The following is an 18,929-nucleotide window of genomic DNA, read 5'->3' on the forward strand; positions in this document are numbered from 1 at the left end:
AGTAACTCAGTTCTCATCTGTGACCACACTGGGCAGCTGCACTGTGCTTCAATGCAACTGTGTTGGTGAAGTATAACACCAACATTTATGAGAGGCATTGCATGTTGTTGCATTTTGCAAGACACTAATATGATGAAGACGTGTGATGGGTTTGTTAGAATAATGTCACGTGTGTGTCATGTGTGATGGAGGGGATCTAGTATTTATATGTCAGCAATGAAATTCTTATTAACATGATGTATCAAATTTTCCACACAGCTGTAGGATAGCAGAACCTCTGTGATTGTTATAATAATAATGTGCTTGGTCAATCAATATACTGTCAGATTTATCTGAACTTTCAGAAAAATCCACTGTGTTGACTTGGAGATCGAAGTGAACAGTGTTTACATGTGAGAAGAGACAAACTAGTAACTGCAGAAACTCCCACGTGACAAGTGGCATATTTCATGGTTGTCAAGGATTGTTGTTGTTGTTAAGTAATGCAGTCTTTCTATTATTTCCCACAGTGAGGCACTACAGTCGAGAGGATTTGGAGGCCCCCCAGAAGCAGGTGTCACCTCCAGACAGGTCAACTCAGTTCAAAGGTGGTGGTGGTGGTGGCAGCAGCCGTACAGAGCCAGTGTTGGTCTATGTTGACCCAGTAACGTTATCCACCTCCTCTACATCCACGTCTGGCCCCACAGACTCCACCAGCCTCAGTTCCAAGGCTGAACGCATCGCCCGGTACAAAGCAGAGCGCCGTCGCCAGCTGTCAGAGCGTTATGGCATCCTCCTGGATCAGGAAGCAGACATTGATTACACACCGCGCTACCGGTCCCGCCGAGACCCTGATACCTCTGACCAACAAATGGCTGGCAGGAGAGACAGACAGGAAATGGAGGAGCCAGGACAGGAGCCCAGGGCACCGTACCGCTCTGGAATAGGCAGGGTTTACATGAGGACTCATCCAGATCCTGCACCTGTTTCCACCACCAGCTCCACCCACACCATCCAAGCTTCTCCCCCCACCCGAGAAAGACCCAGCAGATTTTCAGAGCGGGAAAGAGCGATGAACATGGAGAACTACCGGCGTGGAGGGACTCAAGAGCACTTAAGAACCAGAACCCAAGAGCAACATCCAGCCCAACCCAAACAAGAACACCAAACCCACCACCAACAAGACCTGGCCCACCAGGAGCCAAGCCCTGCCTCCACCAAGGACTACAGCATCACAGCGGTGCCCAGCTCTCCTCGCACCGCCCGACGTGCCTCCCTTCCCTCCGCTCGCTACGGCATCTCACCTGGGGATTTATTCATTGAGCAGCAGGCCCAGAGCATCCTCAACAGGCAGGGGTGAGCTTATAAAACTCAGTTTTAACATTGATGATCAAAACACAGATAAAATGAAGAAATACTACTTGATAAACATCAGTACATGGCTCTAAAAAAATGTAAATCTGTGTCTATCTGATTTTCAGAATTATGTTTTGAATTATGCATATTTGCAGACATAATGCTGTGGTTGTCATAGTTGTAACAGCACAGAGGTTATGATATTGATTCTTGGTACAGTAGTCCTGTTTGCTGCATATTGTTGCTGATGAAGCATGAAATAATCTGATGTTGTGACTACGTTTAGTGTTGAAACCACATGACTCACTGATATTCACATAAATCCACTTGTTGCTAGTAATTTCTGGCAGGAGCACTGCTGCACAATCCTTTCTCTCCATCCTTTTTATTGTTATAAAGTTAGTGAAATAAAATTAGTAAAGATACTTGCATGATGTAAAAAATAAAAATAACTACACTGGTGTGTGCAGACATTTGAACATGGTAAAGTCTTTGTGTGGAAACCTTTCAAAATGCAGTGCAGTTCAGGGTGTATACTGGATAATGGCTGCTGAGCTAGCTAGCCTGCTGCTTTACCACCGTGCAAGTGTTGAGATCCTTCTAGACTATGGGTTGAGCTCTGTCATGCTCACCCTGCTCCAGTTTCACACAGAAAGCTGCTCTGGGGAGCTCATCAAGGAAGGGCCCTAGGGAGAGGGAAGAGGACAGGCGAGGTGTTCGGGGGGGATATGATGTCCCAGTTTGCCCTGAGAGAGAACCCTGATTTAACAGCAGCTTGGTTCATTAGCTAAAAGCTTATGTCACTTTCTAATATAAAGTTGAATGTGATACATGAAGAAGGATTATTACACTTGTCAAGAAAAGTAAGTAACAGGGAATTTAACTTGATGACATTGAGGCAAAAACACTATTACACTATGAGCTAAGGCCTATAAATAATGCTGTTATGAACAGTATGGAGAGATGAGACCAGCAAAAATATTTCTGCAAAAATTTTAAATCGTCAAAGTTTCAGTTGAAAATATCAATTGTGAAAAGTGCACCACAGTTATTTTAAATGGACCCTCAAAACAATAATCAGACTGTTCACCACTTGTGGCATCAGGAAATACTCCTGTTGTGGTTCAGCTTATTAGTGCTGATCAATCAAAGAATGATTAGAAGTTTCCCTCCTGTAGCCTGGCTGCCCTGTCAAAGAGGGACTGGTCTCTCAGCACAGACTCAGAGAGTGACACTCAGGCAGCCTTCAGCTGGCCTTCAAGGTACTGTCCACTTGGGATGCCGTCAGTGTGAAATCATATCAAACACCTATGGTCCACCGGGTACATGTGTTTTAAGCAGGGATGCACTGCTCATGATTTCCTTTGCAGTATTACAGAAACCTTTTTCTTATATATATAATATGACATGGGTTTTTGAAGAAACAGCTAGAAAAATATTTGGTAAACTGGACCTGAGTATAATCAGGAACATTTAAAAAATTCAACAGATGGTGAGTTAATAAAGACGGTGCTTTGAAATCATGTCTTCGGTGGACATGCAGCTAACTCATTCCAGTAACTGGCCAGTGTTGGATTTCATACAGTAATGTTTCCCTTAACTGGTGTCATGGTCACATATTTAACAAGCGCTTCAGCTTTGTGAATCTCAATAGGTTTAACATTTTCATTCCTAATTTAGTCTTACAGCTTTTACAACATTTATTCACTTACCACAGACACCCATTTTTATCTGTTTTTGTGGATAAGAACTAACGCTCAGCATTAAAGTATTCTGGGCATTTGAGTAATGGTGACAATCAAAAATCCATCTCCTCTCAATCCAGCTGGAATCTGGTTAAATTTATTTTTCTGTTCTCTGAGCCAAACCCTGAGGAACAAGCTCTGCTCTCCCAGTATTTTGCTCCTAGAAGAATGTGCATTGTACTTTATTCTTCTCTCACATATAGTGGATGATGTTCAGTAAATGTACCCAGAACTCTATCAGAGCAATACTGCCCCCTGGACCTACATTCTTGGTAATTTAGTGTGGCTCAGTTTCCCCTGGGATTCATGAACATTTGAGTGGTGCTAGTGATCTGGAGCTGATGGGGTGAACATTAGTCAGCTCCACTGTGACCCAGTCAGTCACAGACCCACTGAATCAGCACCCAGCTAAAGCTGCACTCACAAGCCCTACCCTCCCTCAAATTCTGGCCTATTAACCCATATGAAATTACATCTGAGTCTTGAACCCTGTCAGTGACCTAGACTCTGTCACTGCATCAGATATGCAGCTTCTAAGATGTGGAGCTTTTTTAATCAATATCACTTTGCACTGAAAGGAGAGAAACAGATTACCAGTCACAATGTCCAGTGAATGCCACCAGCACCGACTGCCTTTGTGGCCTTATCAGCTGCTTATACTGTACTAGCTAGTATTAGTGTGTACTCGAGTAGCACAAGTACTGTTTAAGTCCTTCATGCCATGTCAGATAAAGCAGAGGTACATCAATTATGTCTGGCTTAGTGGTCTACAATAAGATTAGAGCAATCTTTGGTTACCAGGGGTCAAAAGGTTGTTGATGAAAATAGTTGGCTTACTTTTCTGGCAGGGAGAGATCCGAAAGAGAGTTGTTGAAACTAGTGCGTGCTGATGCTTGACCTTGTTGAAATTCTAGTGTAGGATTTGAGAGCTCAAGCTGGTCCCATGATTGTCACATGTCATAAACCTTGTGCCATGTTTCACAAGGTGCATGTGGTGCACACATAGCTGATGAGTTGATGAGATCTGTGACATGCCGGAATAAAATGTTTAGTGGGAATTTAACAAAGAGCATGCAGAACTAAAATCAGTGGTTAGATTTGAGCTGTAGTCTTAAGTTTGCCTGCCCTGTCAGACACCTGGGTGAGTAGTCAGTCAATGGTTAGACTGCAGCTGGCTTATTTAATCATTTACCAACCTTGGTGTCCCATGGAAAAAAACCCTGGTTTATGCCCTTTATCTGTTCCTTTCCCTAAGAATCCGAGTAAGAGACCGATTGCCCAGGGATGAAACTGTCCAGAGGCCCCCTGAGTGGTGTCCAGACAAGCACCAGACAGACAGACACCATACTCAGGGGAGCACTGCTCCATGTACATCACAGCACTCAGAGCCCACCCAGCAAAGGACTGTATTCCAGCCTGAGCCTAGCCCAGGCCACCATCCTGCCCACAGCCAAATATCCCCACCTTCATCTGCCCCTGAGTACCTAAACTCTGGCCCTGCTGTGGATTCTCAGCTCTCTTTGGCCCTGCCTGCCCCACTGTCCACGACCAAATGTCCTGGACCTCCTGAGGTACAACCACGAAGAAGAGCGAATGCTGAGCAAATGTATGCAGCTCACAGGGAGGCCAGATTGGAGGCCAGGCAGGCTCTAAAGGAAGAGGCCCAAACAGAGGGCTTACTGAAGAGCAGGAAGGCAGTGCTTCCCTCAGAGATTCGCCGAAGGGAAAGGAGTGTGGATGATACTTCCAGGGGCCGGCATGAAGACATGGAGTGGCAGAGCTACAGTCCAGAACAGAGGAGGGCGAGTCGAGGGGAGGAAGACTGGAATATAGAGAGGCCGAGGGAGAGGGGAAGGGAGAGAAATATTGAGAAGATCAGAGAAAGGGGAAAAGACAGCCAAGATCTATTTAGATCTGTGCAGCCTACCCATACCACTGTACACCAGCAGCCCAGGCAGCATCAATCTACAGAGCCTGTGTACCATCAGGACCCCCAAATTCAGCAGCGAGAGCATGAATCCAGAAAGAGACAACATGGTACTGAAATTCAACAGCAAGACCTTCAAAGACAACATCAGTATGATGAATCAAGACAATTTCAAGATTCTGAAAGGCAGCAGTACGAACGCCAAAGACAAAAGCCTCCAAGTCAACAGCAAGACTCCCAGAAAAAGCAAGAGGTCCAGCCAAATGAAGATTTGCAGCAGCGCGATCCATCAGGGCAGCAGAGATTTGACTCAGCTTTCTACCTCCAGAAGGGCTCAAAACACAGACCCATGGACATGACCGGAGTGCCCAAACCTAAGATACGAACACGCTCCATGTCAGATATAGGTGTAAGCAAGCATTCTCCTATGTATCGCATGGAGAGGACAGCAGCCAGCAGAGAGGCATCCAAGGCTGTCCCTCCATCAGGGATGGCTAACGGGGAAATGGGCACTCTGGACACCAGGGTGTCGGTAGCACAACTGCGAAATTCTTATCTGGAGAACGCCAACCGGAAACCTGAGTTGTAGGTCCAATGGCATGGGCTCTGTGTTGCATTGCTAAATAACTTTCTAACTCTGTGTTAGTGAGCTCTTGCAGATAAAAAATTCTACTGATGATCCAAGAAAACAATGCTGATCGAATGTCATTCTGTGGCATGAAATGTGGGAGGTGTATTGTTATGGTATCTACCATATCATGTTTATTCTAGTGAGCTTAACCTAACCTGCTTTTCAACTTAACCTAACATGCTTGTTCAAGTTCACATCAGTTCTTGCAAGTTATCCTTTGGCAGTTGGCTGTTGCAGCATGTTAACGCTGGGTAATGGCTCTTCACATCTGGGTTGCAGACAGGTTGTGCTCTCCTAATTTGAGTGCGGTTCCCGAACTGTTAATTAATAAAAACAACACCAGAACCAACTACTTTTCCCTTTTTGTTGTCTTCGTCAATCTTTCTGAACTGACCCATCACTCCCAAAGTGAGACTACTAAAGTAGATCTCTCAGCAATGGAGGTAGATCCAGCTAGCAGCAGTGATCGGGACAGGGGTGCTCGGAGGCCTCGACGTTACATCACACCAGGAGACAGCCGCATGTCGGAGAGGTTTAGGACCCAGCCCATCACCTCTGCAGAGCGTTTGGAATCTGATAGGTACAAGAAGGGCTTTCTGTGGCTATCTGCTGGAGCTAATCAGAATAAATTCATATACAAAGAACTATTCATTGAATTGAGTGGCAGAACATGGTCCTACATTCAGGTCATGACAATATCCAGTGATTCTTAAATGAAAAAAATGTAGTCGACATGCTGATGCTTCATGTATATTAATGTTTTCTTCAGGTCCCGTCTAAGCCCAACACAGCTACAAGATGCTGAAGGTAACTTCAGTCTTTTGCACTCATGAACAGTATTGACCATTTATATTTCATAATAATCTTGATGCTATTCAACATGATTCTCCTTATTTTCAGTAGATGAAGAGAAGCTTGATGAGAGAGCCAAGATGAGTGTGGCTGCCAAAAGGTCTCTCTTTAGGGTATGGTTTTCACTTTGTATATAAGCCAATCATATGAATATTTTTACTATTTTTGATTGAGTAGCTTTGAAGTTCATGCTCTAAAAAGGCAAAGATGAAACTTGCTGTGTGTATAGTTTTAGGTGCCATATTTTAAATCTGTATGTTAACGAGGTGTTCACAAAGAGTCTTAGATATTTTTCATGACACATTGTTCCAGGAGCTGGAAAGGACATCAGAGGGACCTGTTCCTAAACCTCGCTCTCGAAACTCTGCTGTAGAAAGGCGTCTCAGAAGAGTCCAGGACCGTTCACACACACAACCCGTCACCAACAAGGAGGTGGTCAGTGCATCAAAGTAGGTCTTATATATGGCTTCTATAGCTGTAGTTTTTATCATGTTATTTTTACTGTTCAGTTCCTTTCTTCTTTACAATCTGTCCCTTTTTGCTTCAGAAACATTTGTCCACCTCTTTCAAATGTTTTGTGTTTTCCTCTTTCTTTCTGTTTTTTTTCTCCATCCATTCCTCCACTTGTAAGTGATCCTGGCACATCGTCACAGTTAGTGGGTACCCACAGCACCGTAACCTGTGTCCCCAGCCCCACTGTAGTCAGCACCAATGTGACTAGTATGAGGTACAGCTCGTTGCTGCTTTTTATGTGTGTACATGTGTTATTTACTTACTATATATATGTACCCCAGTAGTATATACTGCATGTAGTTGTGATATACTTTAACCCATAGAATGTTTAGATTGCATGAAAAACAGGTTTAGTGATTTTTAATATTCATATTGTTCATGGTTTCAAAAGGATAAAGGGTAAAAACATAGGAGGGACTTTTGAATTTAGTCCTGAAGCCTTTTAAGCAAACTTTTATTTTACACATACACATTTTCAATTAATACTTTAATAAACCATCCATCCATCCATCCATCCATCATCTATACCCCCTTATTCCTTAACCAGGGTCCCAGGGATCAGCTGGAGCCTATCCCAGCTCTCTCTGGGTGAAAGGCAGGGGTCCACCCTGGACAGGTCACCAGTCCATCACAGGGCCACATAGAGACAAACAACCTCACACACTCACACTCACTCCTATGGGCAATTTAGAGTCACCAATCAACCTGACATACATGTTTTTGGACTGTGGGGGGAAACCAGAGTACCTGGAGAAAACCCACACAAGCACAGGGAGAACATGCAAACTCCACACAGAAAGGCCGGGTTGCGAACCCACGACTTTCTTGCTGTGAGGCAACAGTGCTAACCACTCAGCCAGCTGCCCTACTTTAATAATATAAAGCATTTTACCAACAAGATTGGTGCTGACTGTGTATTGCTAAAACAAGAAACCTTTGTCTCTCTTAAATAGTTTTTTCATATTTGTCAGTAGCTTTTTTATTTGGTTTATAAAAATACTGAATGAATAATGATGGAACAAATTACAGTTTGTTTGCTTTTTTGAGGTGAGCACCCAGTGAAATTCATTGCCAGAGCCAGGTTGTAACAGAGCAGCGCCTTTTACCCCTCATGAACTTAATTTGATATTTGTACTGAACAATATCAATGTGCCACAGAGACATTTTACTCTCTGTCTCCCTCTCCTGGCTGCAGTGCTGTTCATCCAGCTCTTTTTTCCTTGTTATTTCGGTCCCCTCGTGTTGCTGTGTGCACCTTATAGGGGAAGGAAGCCAGTGTTTACGTGATAACACATTAAGTACTTTCTTACTACATTAAATCCTGCAGTGTTTGTCACAGGCAGGTCACAAATGTCAGTGAAGAAACAGGTTCCACATGGTATGGAAAGGTCAGAGGTTGAGCGGTTTAGAGCCCTCTGCATGTCTGGGTTCACGTGTCCCGCAGTTTGTTTACCAACTCAGGTTTAACTTAGCACACTGCTGGGACGTTGCCATAACCCTTGCAAACAGTGCATTATATGATCATGTGGCATATGTGCATTGATCTACTATGTCACTGTTGCTGTGCTCGTAATGTGACACTTATTAAAGTTATTGAACCTGGTTAGTGTTTGCATGTATCAGCTTTGGACACCATAAGACTATATGTTTAGTAAAAACTTCATATAATGATTCAGATGTTTTGTTCAGCAAAACTTAAAGAAGCTTTTTGTAAATACTGACTGGCACCCATCACTCACTGCCCCCACCGCTCCTTCCCTCAGCATTCAGCCCTCCTCCCAGCTGGGCTCAGCAGTCCAGGAGCACAAAGACACCCAGGACCACCAGAAAGCAGCCATCGCTCCAAGTCCTGGAGCAGAGGGAGATGTCAAGCACCCTGTTGCAGAGGAGCCTGACCTGTCGACCCTGAGCTTGGCTGAGAAGATGGCTCTCTTCAACCGCCTCGCTCAGCCTTCCAGTAAGACCGCTGAAGGGGTCCGAGGGAATACACGCCACCGCAGGGCCAATGCTCGCTTTCAGACCCAACCCATCACTCAAGGGGAGGTGCAGCAGGTACGAAGGTTTTACTTCATGTTATGTGTCTTTGTCTATTAGCCACTATGTTATAAATGGTATATGAGCAATAAATGATGAAAGAGCAAATCTAATTCTATAAAAAGTTATAAGCAACCAACTATTAGACCTGGTATTACATAGACATTAGAGTAGATGAAGAACAGTTAGCAGTGATTTGTAGAAATGTATAACATTTTCCATGAGAGCAGCCACTAGAACAGATGTGCAAAAGCAGCTCTAAATCAACTGAAATCAAAATACAGCATCTAAGCAGTTACTGAGACGTAATCTCCCTTCAAAAGGCCCAGCAGCTACAGACAATTCACTTCCAGGTCACTTACACTGAGAACAGTGAATGTTTTGCAGCGCAACCATTCCCCTTTGATACTTTGCAGGTGAATGATATGGGTCTGTGTGCAGCCTGATGACTCTGTTTGCTATGAACTGGACAGAGGTCGCACAATTTATTCCCTCTAGATACACAGGTGCAGAGCAGAAATAGGGCCTATTTTGCAGTGATGTGCAGAGGCCCACAGCCAGTGTTGTTTAATCATGAGAGAACTACCTGCATCTTCTTCTTATGTATATCGTTGCCAGGTGATGGGACACTTTTCCATCTACATTGGCAACAGATAATTTGAGATGTATTGTGTTCTCAGCAGTAAACCACAGTCAGTTACTCATGTCCACACAGGAACCTGAGCCACCTGTAACCTCTGCGACGTGTAATGGCAGCTTAGAGGCCAATCAGGGAGAACATGTAAGACACCTGCTAACTGTACAGAGCATCTGATTGGCTGCATTGACTGAGCCTGTTCATGATTGATCTAGCTGGTCCGGCCAGGGACCAGTGTTGATATGGCAGTGGATGCTTACACTGCGCTTAATAATGTTCAAAAATACAACCATGTGTGTATTTTAGGGTTGAAATGACTGCAAACTGTTTTCAATGTATACTTTGTAGTACAGCACTGACTTAAAAATCATGGCACCCTGTTTGTTTTCTGCAGCTTTTTAATAGCAGTTGCATCTGTGACTTGTTTGTTGATTGCATGGGGTATTTGAATCAGTGTATGCTACTTTATTCAGGGCTCAGCCCAACCTGAATAAACTAGCACAAATGATTATCTAGGGAATGTGGATGCATCTGGCCTTGATATTACCTGTGCAAAAATGTGTACGTGTGTGTGTGTGGGGGGGCAGTACACCTTGAACTGCAAATGAAATCAGTGGGTGTTGGTCTGGTGGACGATGAGCATCTTATGGATGGCTGCATTTGTTTGCCATAAACTAAATACTGGAGCTGTTTGAGGAAGAGCTGGTTCACATTTCATACACTACACTAATATAGAAGCTTATATTAATACATGTTTAATCCCTTTAAGTCTGTATTACATGTATTACATCATAATTTTATGAACCTATTTGAGGTTTCAAGCTCAGTTCAATACACACTAAAGGCCTGAACCTGCTTTGCTGTCCCAGTCAAGACGATCTTCATTTTTATAGAGGCTCCAATGACTGCTCCATACATTCTGTAATGGCTTTATGATGCTAAAATTTAAAATGAATGGCATAGCATAGATGCTTTTATGTATCAGATGATAACTGCTATCAGTGTGTGTATGTCTGCCATGTTTGTGAATGATTCAAGTGTGTTGATTGTGATTCCTTCTGCATTTTGTGAATGGCAGAAGTGATATACAGCTGCAGCTTCATTAGCAAACCTGAACTGGTCTGGTTTTTCCCTAATTTGCCTGGATTGTTGCTCCTCTCATCCAACCATCTGTTTCTTTCCTACCTCTTATCTGTTTTGTCATCCCTCTTTACTCTTCCATCCATCTATCTGTTCATCAGTCCTCTGATTACCTCTGATTTCACTCTCAATCTTATTTAATCTTTCCTTCCTCAGTCTCCTCTTTCTGACATGATTCCTGCTGTTCCTGCAGCTGAAAAATGGGGGTGAGATCAAACTGGAGCCCCTGTCAGCCTCTCTGGTCCGCTCTGTGGCAGCCGCCACCTCCCAGGCATCTGTCACCACGGTAACCATGATGCCAGGCAGCAACAGCATTGGCGAAGATGACAGTCTCCATGCAGGAAAGTCCACCGCCATCCCCTACATCCCTGCCCAACAACAGGCTTCCAGCACTTCAAACAGTCACCAGGAGAGGGCACTGAAGTATTTCTCCATGACCCAGAGTGGAGACCCAGGCCACCCTGAGCCTGAGCTCAACTCCTCCCCTCTCCTCCCTGAGAGGGGAGGGGTGGGGAGAGAGAGAATGGGGGCACCTCCTGCTCCCACATCCTCTGCTGATTTCAGGCAGCAGGGAGAGGAGGTGGAGGAGTGGCAAGAGGAGAAAGCTAGGGGGAGACAGCAGGGAGGAGCCAGAGAAGAGAGCCAAGGCGACAGCATTAAGGGAAAGCTGCACTCCCCTGACAGGGACTGGGACGGCAGGCAGGAGCAGCATCATCCTCAGCCTCAGCACTCTGCCGGGCCCTCTTTGTGGAGGGGGGAGACAGAGCCCCTTCCCAGCTGGAGAGCTGCAGACAGAGACTCCCAAGAGAGTAGAGAGGGAGCAGAGGGAAGAGGAAGAGGAGGCTACCTGAGAGAGGCTGCAGCTGATCAGAGCTCCTTCCCACAGGAGGAGAGGAGCAGCAGCCAGAGACAGGCAGAAATCTCAGGTAGGATGCTGCTCTGATGACTTAAGCAGAAAGGGGATGGAGAGGAATAGGGGGAAGACTAATACAATGGAATGAATGGCTGAGGGTAGAGATAAGGGTGTGAAAATGAAGTAGACAAAAAGAAAAGAGCGAAAGGAAGTGACCAAAAAAGAGGAAACAGTGTCTAGGTATGGGTCTGTTCTCGTTATCCTCATTGTCTTATGCAGCGTGCTCCCACGCATGATTGCTTTCTGCCGACTATACACACACACTTGTCCCAGCTGGGGGTATTTGATTTGGCTTACACAGAGTGTGTGCGGAGAGAAGAGAGAGAGCTGTCTGAGGCTGAATCTAATTAGCATATTTTACCATGCATTTGCCTCGTAGCTCCCTTTGTCTAAGAGAAGGAAGCCCCTTCCTGGCATGCTGTTTGTTTGCTAACATCATTTTTAATACAACCCTGTGTGTGCTCACTGTCACGGTGTACAAAGGGGCTGTGGTCCCCTTGCACCATTTTACACCTGTGGGCTAGCCGTGCCCATGCTACAGAATAATGGGCCTGACCCGTTTTTATGTGCTAATGCAGAATGTGTCCAGGGGTGGCCTTTTCCCATGCATGCACACAAATAGTACACAGAGAGATGAAAGCACTCAGTGAGAGAGTGGAGAACAATTGGCTAGTACTTACATGGAGCAGGTAGAGGGCAAGAAGGACACAATGGAAGCCTTGTCTGCAGGCTGTACTCTTATTTAGTTCTGCATGAATAGATCTGAGCTAAACCTCAGCCGGTTACACAGCGGTATCAGGAGGCTAGAAGGGCTTGAAGTGTAAGGCAGTGATTTAAACTAATTCTCTGGGGAATTTTCACTACATGTTTTACATCAGGCCTGACCCTGACCTTAACAAAAGACAAGCTTTACATCTAAGATATGGTGGTTTTCCTTGTGGGGATCAGCTTTTTGTCCCCTCAGTGTAATTAATCCAGACACAGTACATACATAGACACCTAATATAGCACAAACAACAGGCTTTGTATGTCTTTAACTACATGACTCCCTACAAAACCTGCTGCATATGGGCATGTATGAATGTGTTTAAGGGATGAGTAGTGGATACACAGGGGACTTTGGGAGTCTAATATGGATCTGTTGATTGATGGTGTGCAGACGCATGTTGATATCTCCATAGATCCATGCTATGTAAAAATGGACATGAAGATCGGCCTTTGTCAGGATGTTTGTATATACAAAACATGATTTATTTTGCAGGATTTAGCAGCTTATCTTAAAAATGTTTCTCTCACAATCACACCATTTTTAACTTTGGCTAATTTTACTGATCTTCTTTCGAGGACTTTGCAGGTTACTTACTGTTATCCTTTGACTCTTCAATAAGTTTGTTGTACGTTTTAGGGATAATTTACATGTTTAAGATTGGCGTCAGCAGTGTCTTAACATTGCACCCAATGGCACCCAACGTGATTTTATTGTGTTACTTTTATTTTTCAGATTTGCCTGACCATCCTGCACCACCTCGGCCACTGATAGCTAAAGTGTCATCCAGGGCGGTGTCTCACGTGCCAAGCAGCCAGCAGCAGCAAACTGTCATCCAGCCTCCTCAGACTCTTCCTAAACCCTTCACACAGCAGCCTCCACCTACCCAACCCAAACCTCAGTCCTACATCCAGCCCCAGCCCCCACCAACGTATCCAAAGCCTTTCATCCAGTCCTCTCAAACTCAACCCAAACCTCAGGGATTCATCCAGCCTCTCCCCAAACCTTACCCACACAACACCCCCCAGCCTCAATCAAAACTTCAGGTGCCTCCACACACACCACCCAAGCCTCAGTCTTTTCCCCATGCACTAGTGAAGTCCCAGTCCCTGCCCCTGGAGCACAGCGAGGACTTCAGCAGGCACAGTGTCCATTCAGGAGATCTGCTGTCCCCCACGGAGTCTGGAGCCCAACTGTCTGACGGGATGTCCACCAAACAGATGTCCATCAAGGAGCGGTGAGTGCTGGCTTTTTCTAGTGCATATGCTAATTCTGTTTTGATTTACTTTATACCTATTTGTTTAAAGAAACATTTTTTAAAAAGACATATATAGTACAACGTAAAAATAACGAGAGCAAAACAAGAGAGAAAACCTTAGCTACCTGACCTGACCTGAAATCTCCCAGTGCAAAAACCACTGACCCCCAGACATAAAATTCTCAGCTTATGTTCGTGCCATGTAAATCCAAAATATTAAAGCTTAGTGACAGTTGTTGGAATCCAAAAAGAAAATCAAAGGGCCTAATTTGCTTTTGTAGCACACTATTACCATTCACATTATTTTTATCAGGGTCATAATTGAAAAAACCTTCAAATGTGAAAAACCAGGTCAGAGAAATCTGCTCTGTTGAAAAAGGTTTTCAAAGACTACTTGAGAGGTGCTGATAATGGATGGCTGAGGGGTAAAAGAAACTATGTCATCGTCTTTGCGGTGTGAGTGTGGACAGGACAGAAATGAGGGCGTAGGGAGGAATCTGCTAAATCTCAGAGGATTTCTTCAGTGCACAGAGCTCTCTGGCTGGGAGGAGAAACAGTGATGCTAAAAATGAATTTCTCCCACCTTCAAAAATGTATAGGGGTGGATTAAAACCAATATACTGCAACAAGGGCAGGGACTGCACATTTATGTGACACTGACTTTTGAACCAGCCAGCAAAAAGTCTTTGTTGGTGCCTGGCCTCAGTTTTCACCTTGTAAGAGGGCCGACCTCTAAATGGATCTTAGATTTGTGAATGGAATTAAAGTTGAATACTGCCTGCAGCTTTACCAGGCGTTAATGTTACCTTTATATTTCATGTTAACAAACAATTGCTGGTCTAACAACACCACATAAAAACTGGCATTAAATTTCATGCCAGCACTTTTGACACAAGTTAACAGCGAAGCTCAATGTAGCTTTGTTTTTACGCTGCACCACCTGCAGCTGGTGATGTGATTTGATCACACTGTGTGATCAGCGATGGTTAAAGGAACACTTTATGTTTACTTTGTTTTTTTCAGCAAAAAACAGACTTGGTTGTTGAGATTTTACTTACAACAAAAACATGATTATGGTGGAGAATTTCAAACAAGCTATCATGAAAAAGATGATGTGTTATAAGATCAAATCAGTTTAATTGCCTGTTGTCCATACGTCTATTATTTATACCTTGTCTTATTGAGGGTTGGAGGAAATGCCCCAGGCCCAAACCTAGCCCCAGCCCTTTTCTGTGCAACAGTAGCGCTAACCACTGCACCAACTGCACCACTGTGACCCTCATTAAAATAGATTTTTGTCTGTCAGAGTGGCGCTGCTGAAGAAGAGTGGTGAGGAGGACTGGAAGAACCGGATCAACAAGAAACAGGAAGTGGTTAAAGTGGCATCCACTGAGCAGCAGGCTCAGTGGGAGACAGAGCAGACCTGCCATAAGAAGGTCAGTCTCTACATGAGTGTGTGTGTGTGTGTGTTAATAACACACACGTTCATATTCACATTCACTGTAACTACAAACATATTCATCCAGAAACACAGTTTAGTAACATTAGCATCATTCTGCAGTCTCTACTTTGTTGTATCTTCTAACAAAGCAGGGCTTTATAACAAGCACATAATGGCTTGTGTATGCAAACATACAATGTAGAGTATGTTCTTTTACCTGGATAACTTCACTTACAGTGACAGCTACAAACAGTTTCCAACAGTAAAATTAAATGTCAACAGATTAACTGTGAACATCTTTTTGAAAGACTTCTCAATAAAGTTGCATTGTTGCTGTCCCATTCACTGTAAACAGAACTGTTCACTCATGAATACACCTCCAATGTAACCAGAAGTAGATGATTGCAAGACAGTTTCCAGGTTATAATTTCTAATATTTCCTTTGACGCCTTAATAATTACATCATTTAGTCAAATTGGACTTTTCCTATAGTCCTGTAGTTCCTGGAGTACAACTAGGACTGTGTTGTGATCTTACTGTGATCTTGTGTTATGTGTGTATGTCCCTGAATAAAAAAATGCAGATATTTCTTAAAGATATTCCACATATTATGGGATATTAACAATCACCAGTGACACATTTCATCCTCCATGCCAGCTCCCACTCTTTTAGCTAAGTGCTCCTTTCACTTTCCCTTATTAGCCCATCTGTTGTTTGAGCGCAGTCATCCATCTCAACGCAGCATAGACTATAATCACAAAAAAACATAAGGGGCACAGGGGAATAGTGGAATGAGTGGCCTCTAGAGGAGTATTGGGGATATAGTCTCTCAGATGTGGATAGACATCAGGCTAAATTTCACTTAAACCTCAACACTTGAAAGCTTGTTTGACAGAAGGCAATGTTCAACAATCTCTTGTACTATGTATTTAAATGCATCTCTATTGGTTTAAACAGTAAATAGAGTTACATTTATGAGCTCAAAGAACCTCTGATTTCAGGATTTAAAGCTTTTTTCCTACAGGTCTTTTATTTCACATTAGTATTCTGCAGGGTGAAGCTGCCTGCCCAAACCCTGGATTGTAATCCTCCAGGCAGGCTCACCCCCAAACCTATTAAAGAAACAATGGCTGCCCCCCTCCTCCATCTGACCACACACTTCCCCTGTTTTTAACCCCTCAGGAAGAAGGGGTAGCCGTTCAAGACCCCTCTGCTGTGTCTGTGTCTGAGCAGCTGTGGGTAAGACCCGCTGGCAGCCGCACATCAACACGAAACCAGTCAGCCTTGTGGGGGACTTGTGGAGTCCAGTTACAGCTTTGTGTGGGTGCTGTGCGAGGTTGCTCTTTGTTTTCTTGGGTGCACCTTACTGACCCTCTGTAATGCTCCCTGGTAGCTGCTGGGGCTTAGCTTTCTGAACTTCTGCTGCGTCATCTTTAAAGGGGCATTAAGTAATCCATCTACATCAAACTAAAGCTGTCTAGAGGTAGTTGAGCCTGAATCTGGTTCAACATCAAGATAAATATCTTGAAACTCTCCAGACTTTGCACCATCATTGACTACCAACCTTTTTTTGCCCAATATTTAGGGGCAAGGAAGTCCATTAAACATTACAGGCTTCCTGCCAGTTCACTGCGTCGCTACTCTATTATGATATAGTTGTTGAAAAAACATGTTTTCTCTCTGCTCATCTCATGTGGTGTCATGAAGCTTCATTGAAATGCTCACAGCTTGTGGAGAGATGGGACCACTGACCTATGATGAAGAGCCATGAAAATAGTCACAAACCATAAACCTGCTATTACTTAATGCACCTTTAAAGTTTATGTTGTCTTTCTGCTGCAGGCTAAATGCCAGAGGAAGTGGCTTTTGTAATTTGCTGCTTTATTACTAACATTACAAGTTTACACTCTAGGGGCCACAAATTATTTTTTATTAAATCTCTTAAAGATACACTGAAAATCATATGTATGTTCTGCATGTGTGTTTTAAAACAATGAAATTAATGATAAAGTTAATTTATTATTAATTTCACAAAAATGTTTGTGGGCAAAGTTTTTGCATTAGCTTTTGAAGTTGAAGGACAGGGAGTAGTTTAACACTCAGACATGGTGCTTTCCCAGTTTCTGTCCCTCTCTCCTTTGCATCCATCCCTCGTCCTTATCTGAATGTTCCTTGTTTTTCCTTCCGTTTCATCCTTATCCTTCTTCCACATATCCATCCTCCTCTACATCTTACAGGAACCTGTGTTCTCTTCCACCTTTTCTCCTCCTATCTCCCTTGGCCAAAAGTGTCAGTATATTGAGCATCACAGTCAGGTAAGAACATGCACCTGGCACACCTGAATGGGCTGCATGCGCTGGAGTCTTATCATTCTTGCTTGGTTTGTAGGGGATGGGTGCGTTCTTGCTGTTTCTTGAATTGTTGAGACTGATTTGGTTTGGACAGTATGAGCACAAATCAGGGTACAGCGATCACTTCTACTATGGAGTAGTGTAGACTATATAGTCTAGAAAGGACATGCACTTAGCACGCTTGAATGCATCAAATCGTTTTATATCTGCTTGGATTGATGCATGGAGAATTGCTCTATGGGAGCGGTGGAGTCACATGAAGTTAGAGTGAAGCTGAATGAGAAGTCATGTAGTTCTGGTAGTGTTGTTTAATAGATGCAGTGATGTTCAAAAGCTTCTGCTTTGGCTCCACGATCTTATTGTTTGTTTTGATGCAGCTCTTTAAGCAAAAACGTCTCCAACGTGGCTGAAAATGAAGCCTACAGTGTCATCCTGCAGTTTATTCAAACATTTAGCACTTTAACTTCTTATTCCCTGATAACATGTCTGATTTCCTCTCCTCTGTGCAGAAGACTGGAGAGAAGATCGATGCCCAGATGACCATTGAGGAGAGGAAACAGATGATTTCGACTCGTGAGGATGCCTGGAGGACAAAAGGCAAAGGAGCAGCCAATGACTCCACCCAATACACAGTAGCTGCCCGCATGGTCAAGAAAGGTCAGTGCACAAACTAGCTGTTATATGTCAATGCTCACTGAGTTGTATGCCATTTATAAATGCCACTGGGTACATTTTATTTGTAAAAATACACCCCAGCAGAGTGAATCAGACAATGAGCTGCAACCAAAAATCCTTTTTGTGCTGTGTAAACTTATCTTAGCTTATTTAAAATATAGCTCTGTTCATTTGTTAATAAAAATACTGAGAAATGTGTGATTGTGAGCCGTCGCATAGTTTTTACCAAAATATACTTGTTTTTGTTGTGAAATGTAGGAGGTTTGATGATTTTCTTTTTTTGACATTGCTGGGAATTTTAGAAAATCATGTTTTCAAAAACTTGTTTTGATTACTGTAAAACATCCTGGACTAACAGGAAGTTCAAAGTCTTTCCAAAGAGTCTGATGTTTTTTTGACCTCGTGTAAATTTTGGCATCTGTGTCTGCAGGCCTGGCAGCCTCCTCCTCAGTTATCAGTCCCATCCTGTCACCAGTTTCCACCAAACTCAAGAGCAGCACACCTGCTGTCAGCAAACCACAAGAGGGTGAGACGTGGGTCCTGGAACAGGCCAAATTATGTGTTTTTAGTTGGTTAAAGAGAGTTTTATGTCAGTGTTGTGTGGGTTTATCCACAGAAATTGAGGCCAGGCCTGACATGGAATCAGACAAGAAACTGGAGAAATTGGAGAGCTTTTTGGGACGTCTGAATAGCAAAGGTTGGTTTTTAATT

The 18,929-nt window shown here is 43.6% G+C and overlaps 1 protein-coding gene across 16 annotated transcripts in view; it reads left to right on the plus strand.

Moving 5' to 3' along the window:
• Positions 1-18,929, plus strand: part of svilb (supervillin b) — a 45,480-nt gene that overhangs the window by 15,004 nt on the left and 11,547 nt on the right. For 9 of the 16 annotated variants that reach the window (XM_026313145.1, XM_026313144.2, XM_026313146.2 and 6 more), the window contains 17 exons: positions 510-1,335; positions 4,336-5,592; positions 6,048-6,218; positions 6,408-6,445; positions 6,539-6,603; positions 6,803-6,939; positions 7,122-7,217; positions 8,767-9,055; positions 9,753-9,818; positions 11,008-11,740; positions 13,229-13,730; positions 15,058-15,187; positions 16,375-16,431; positions 17,430-17,507; positions 18,053-18,200; positions 18,649-18,744; positions 18,835-18,915. In XM_026313145.1, the coding sequence (XP_026168930.1) occupies positions 510-1,335; positions 4,336-5,592; positions 6,048-6,218; positions 6,408-6,445; positions 6,539-6,603; positions 6,803-6,939; positions 7,122-7,217; positions 8,767-9,055; positions 9,753-9,818; positions 11,008-11,740; positions 13,229-13,730; positions 15,058-15,187; positions 16,375-16,431; positions 17,430-17,507; positions 18,053-18,200; positions 18,649-18,744; positions 18,835-18,915 (4,770 nt within the window). The remainder of the gene's footprint in view (positions 1-509; positions 1,336-4,335; positions 5,593-6,047; positions 6,219-6,407; positions 6,446-6,538; positions 6,604-6,802; positions 6,940-7,121; positions 7,218-8,766; positions 9,056-9,752; positions 9,819-11,007; positions 11,741-13,228; positions 13,731-15,057; positions 15,188-16,374; positions 16,432-17,429; positions 17,508-18,052; positions 18,201-18,648; positions 18,745-18,834; positions 18,916-18,929) is intronic. The other 7 variants (XM_026313134.1, XM_026313142.1, XM_026313150.1 and 4 more) reach the window with 7 other exon arrangements.

Source organism: Mastacembelus armatus, chromosome 17, assembly GCF_900324485.2.
Source record: "Mastacembelus armatus chromosome 17, fMasArm1.2, whole genome shotgun sequence".
NCBI lineage: Eukaryota > Metazoa > Chordata > Actinopteri > Synbranchiformes > Mastacembelidae > Mastacembelus > Mastacembelus armatus.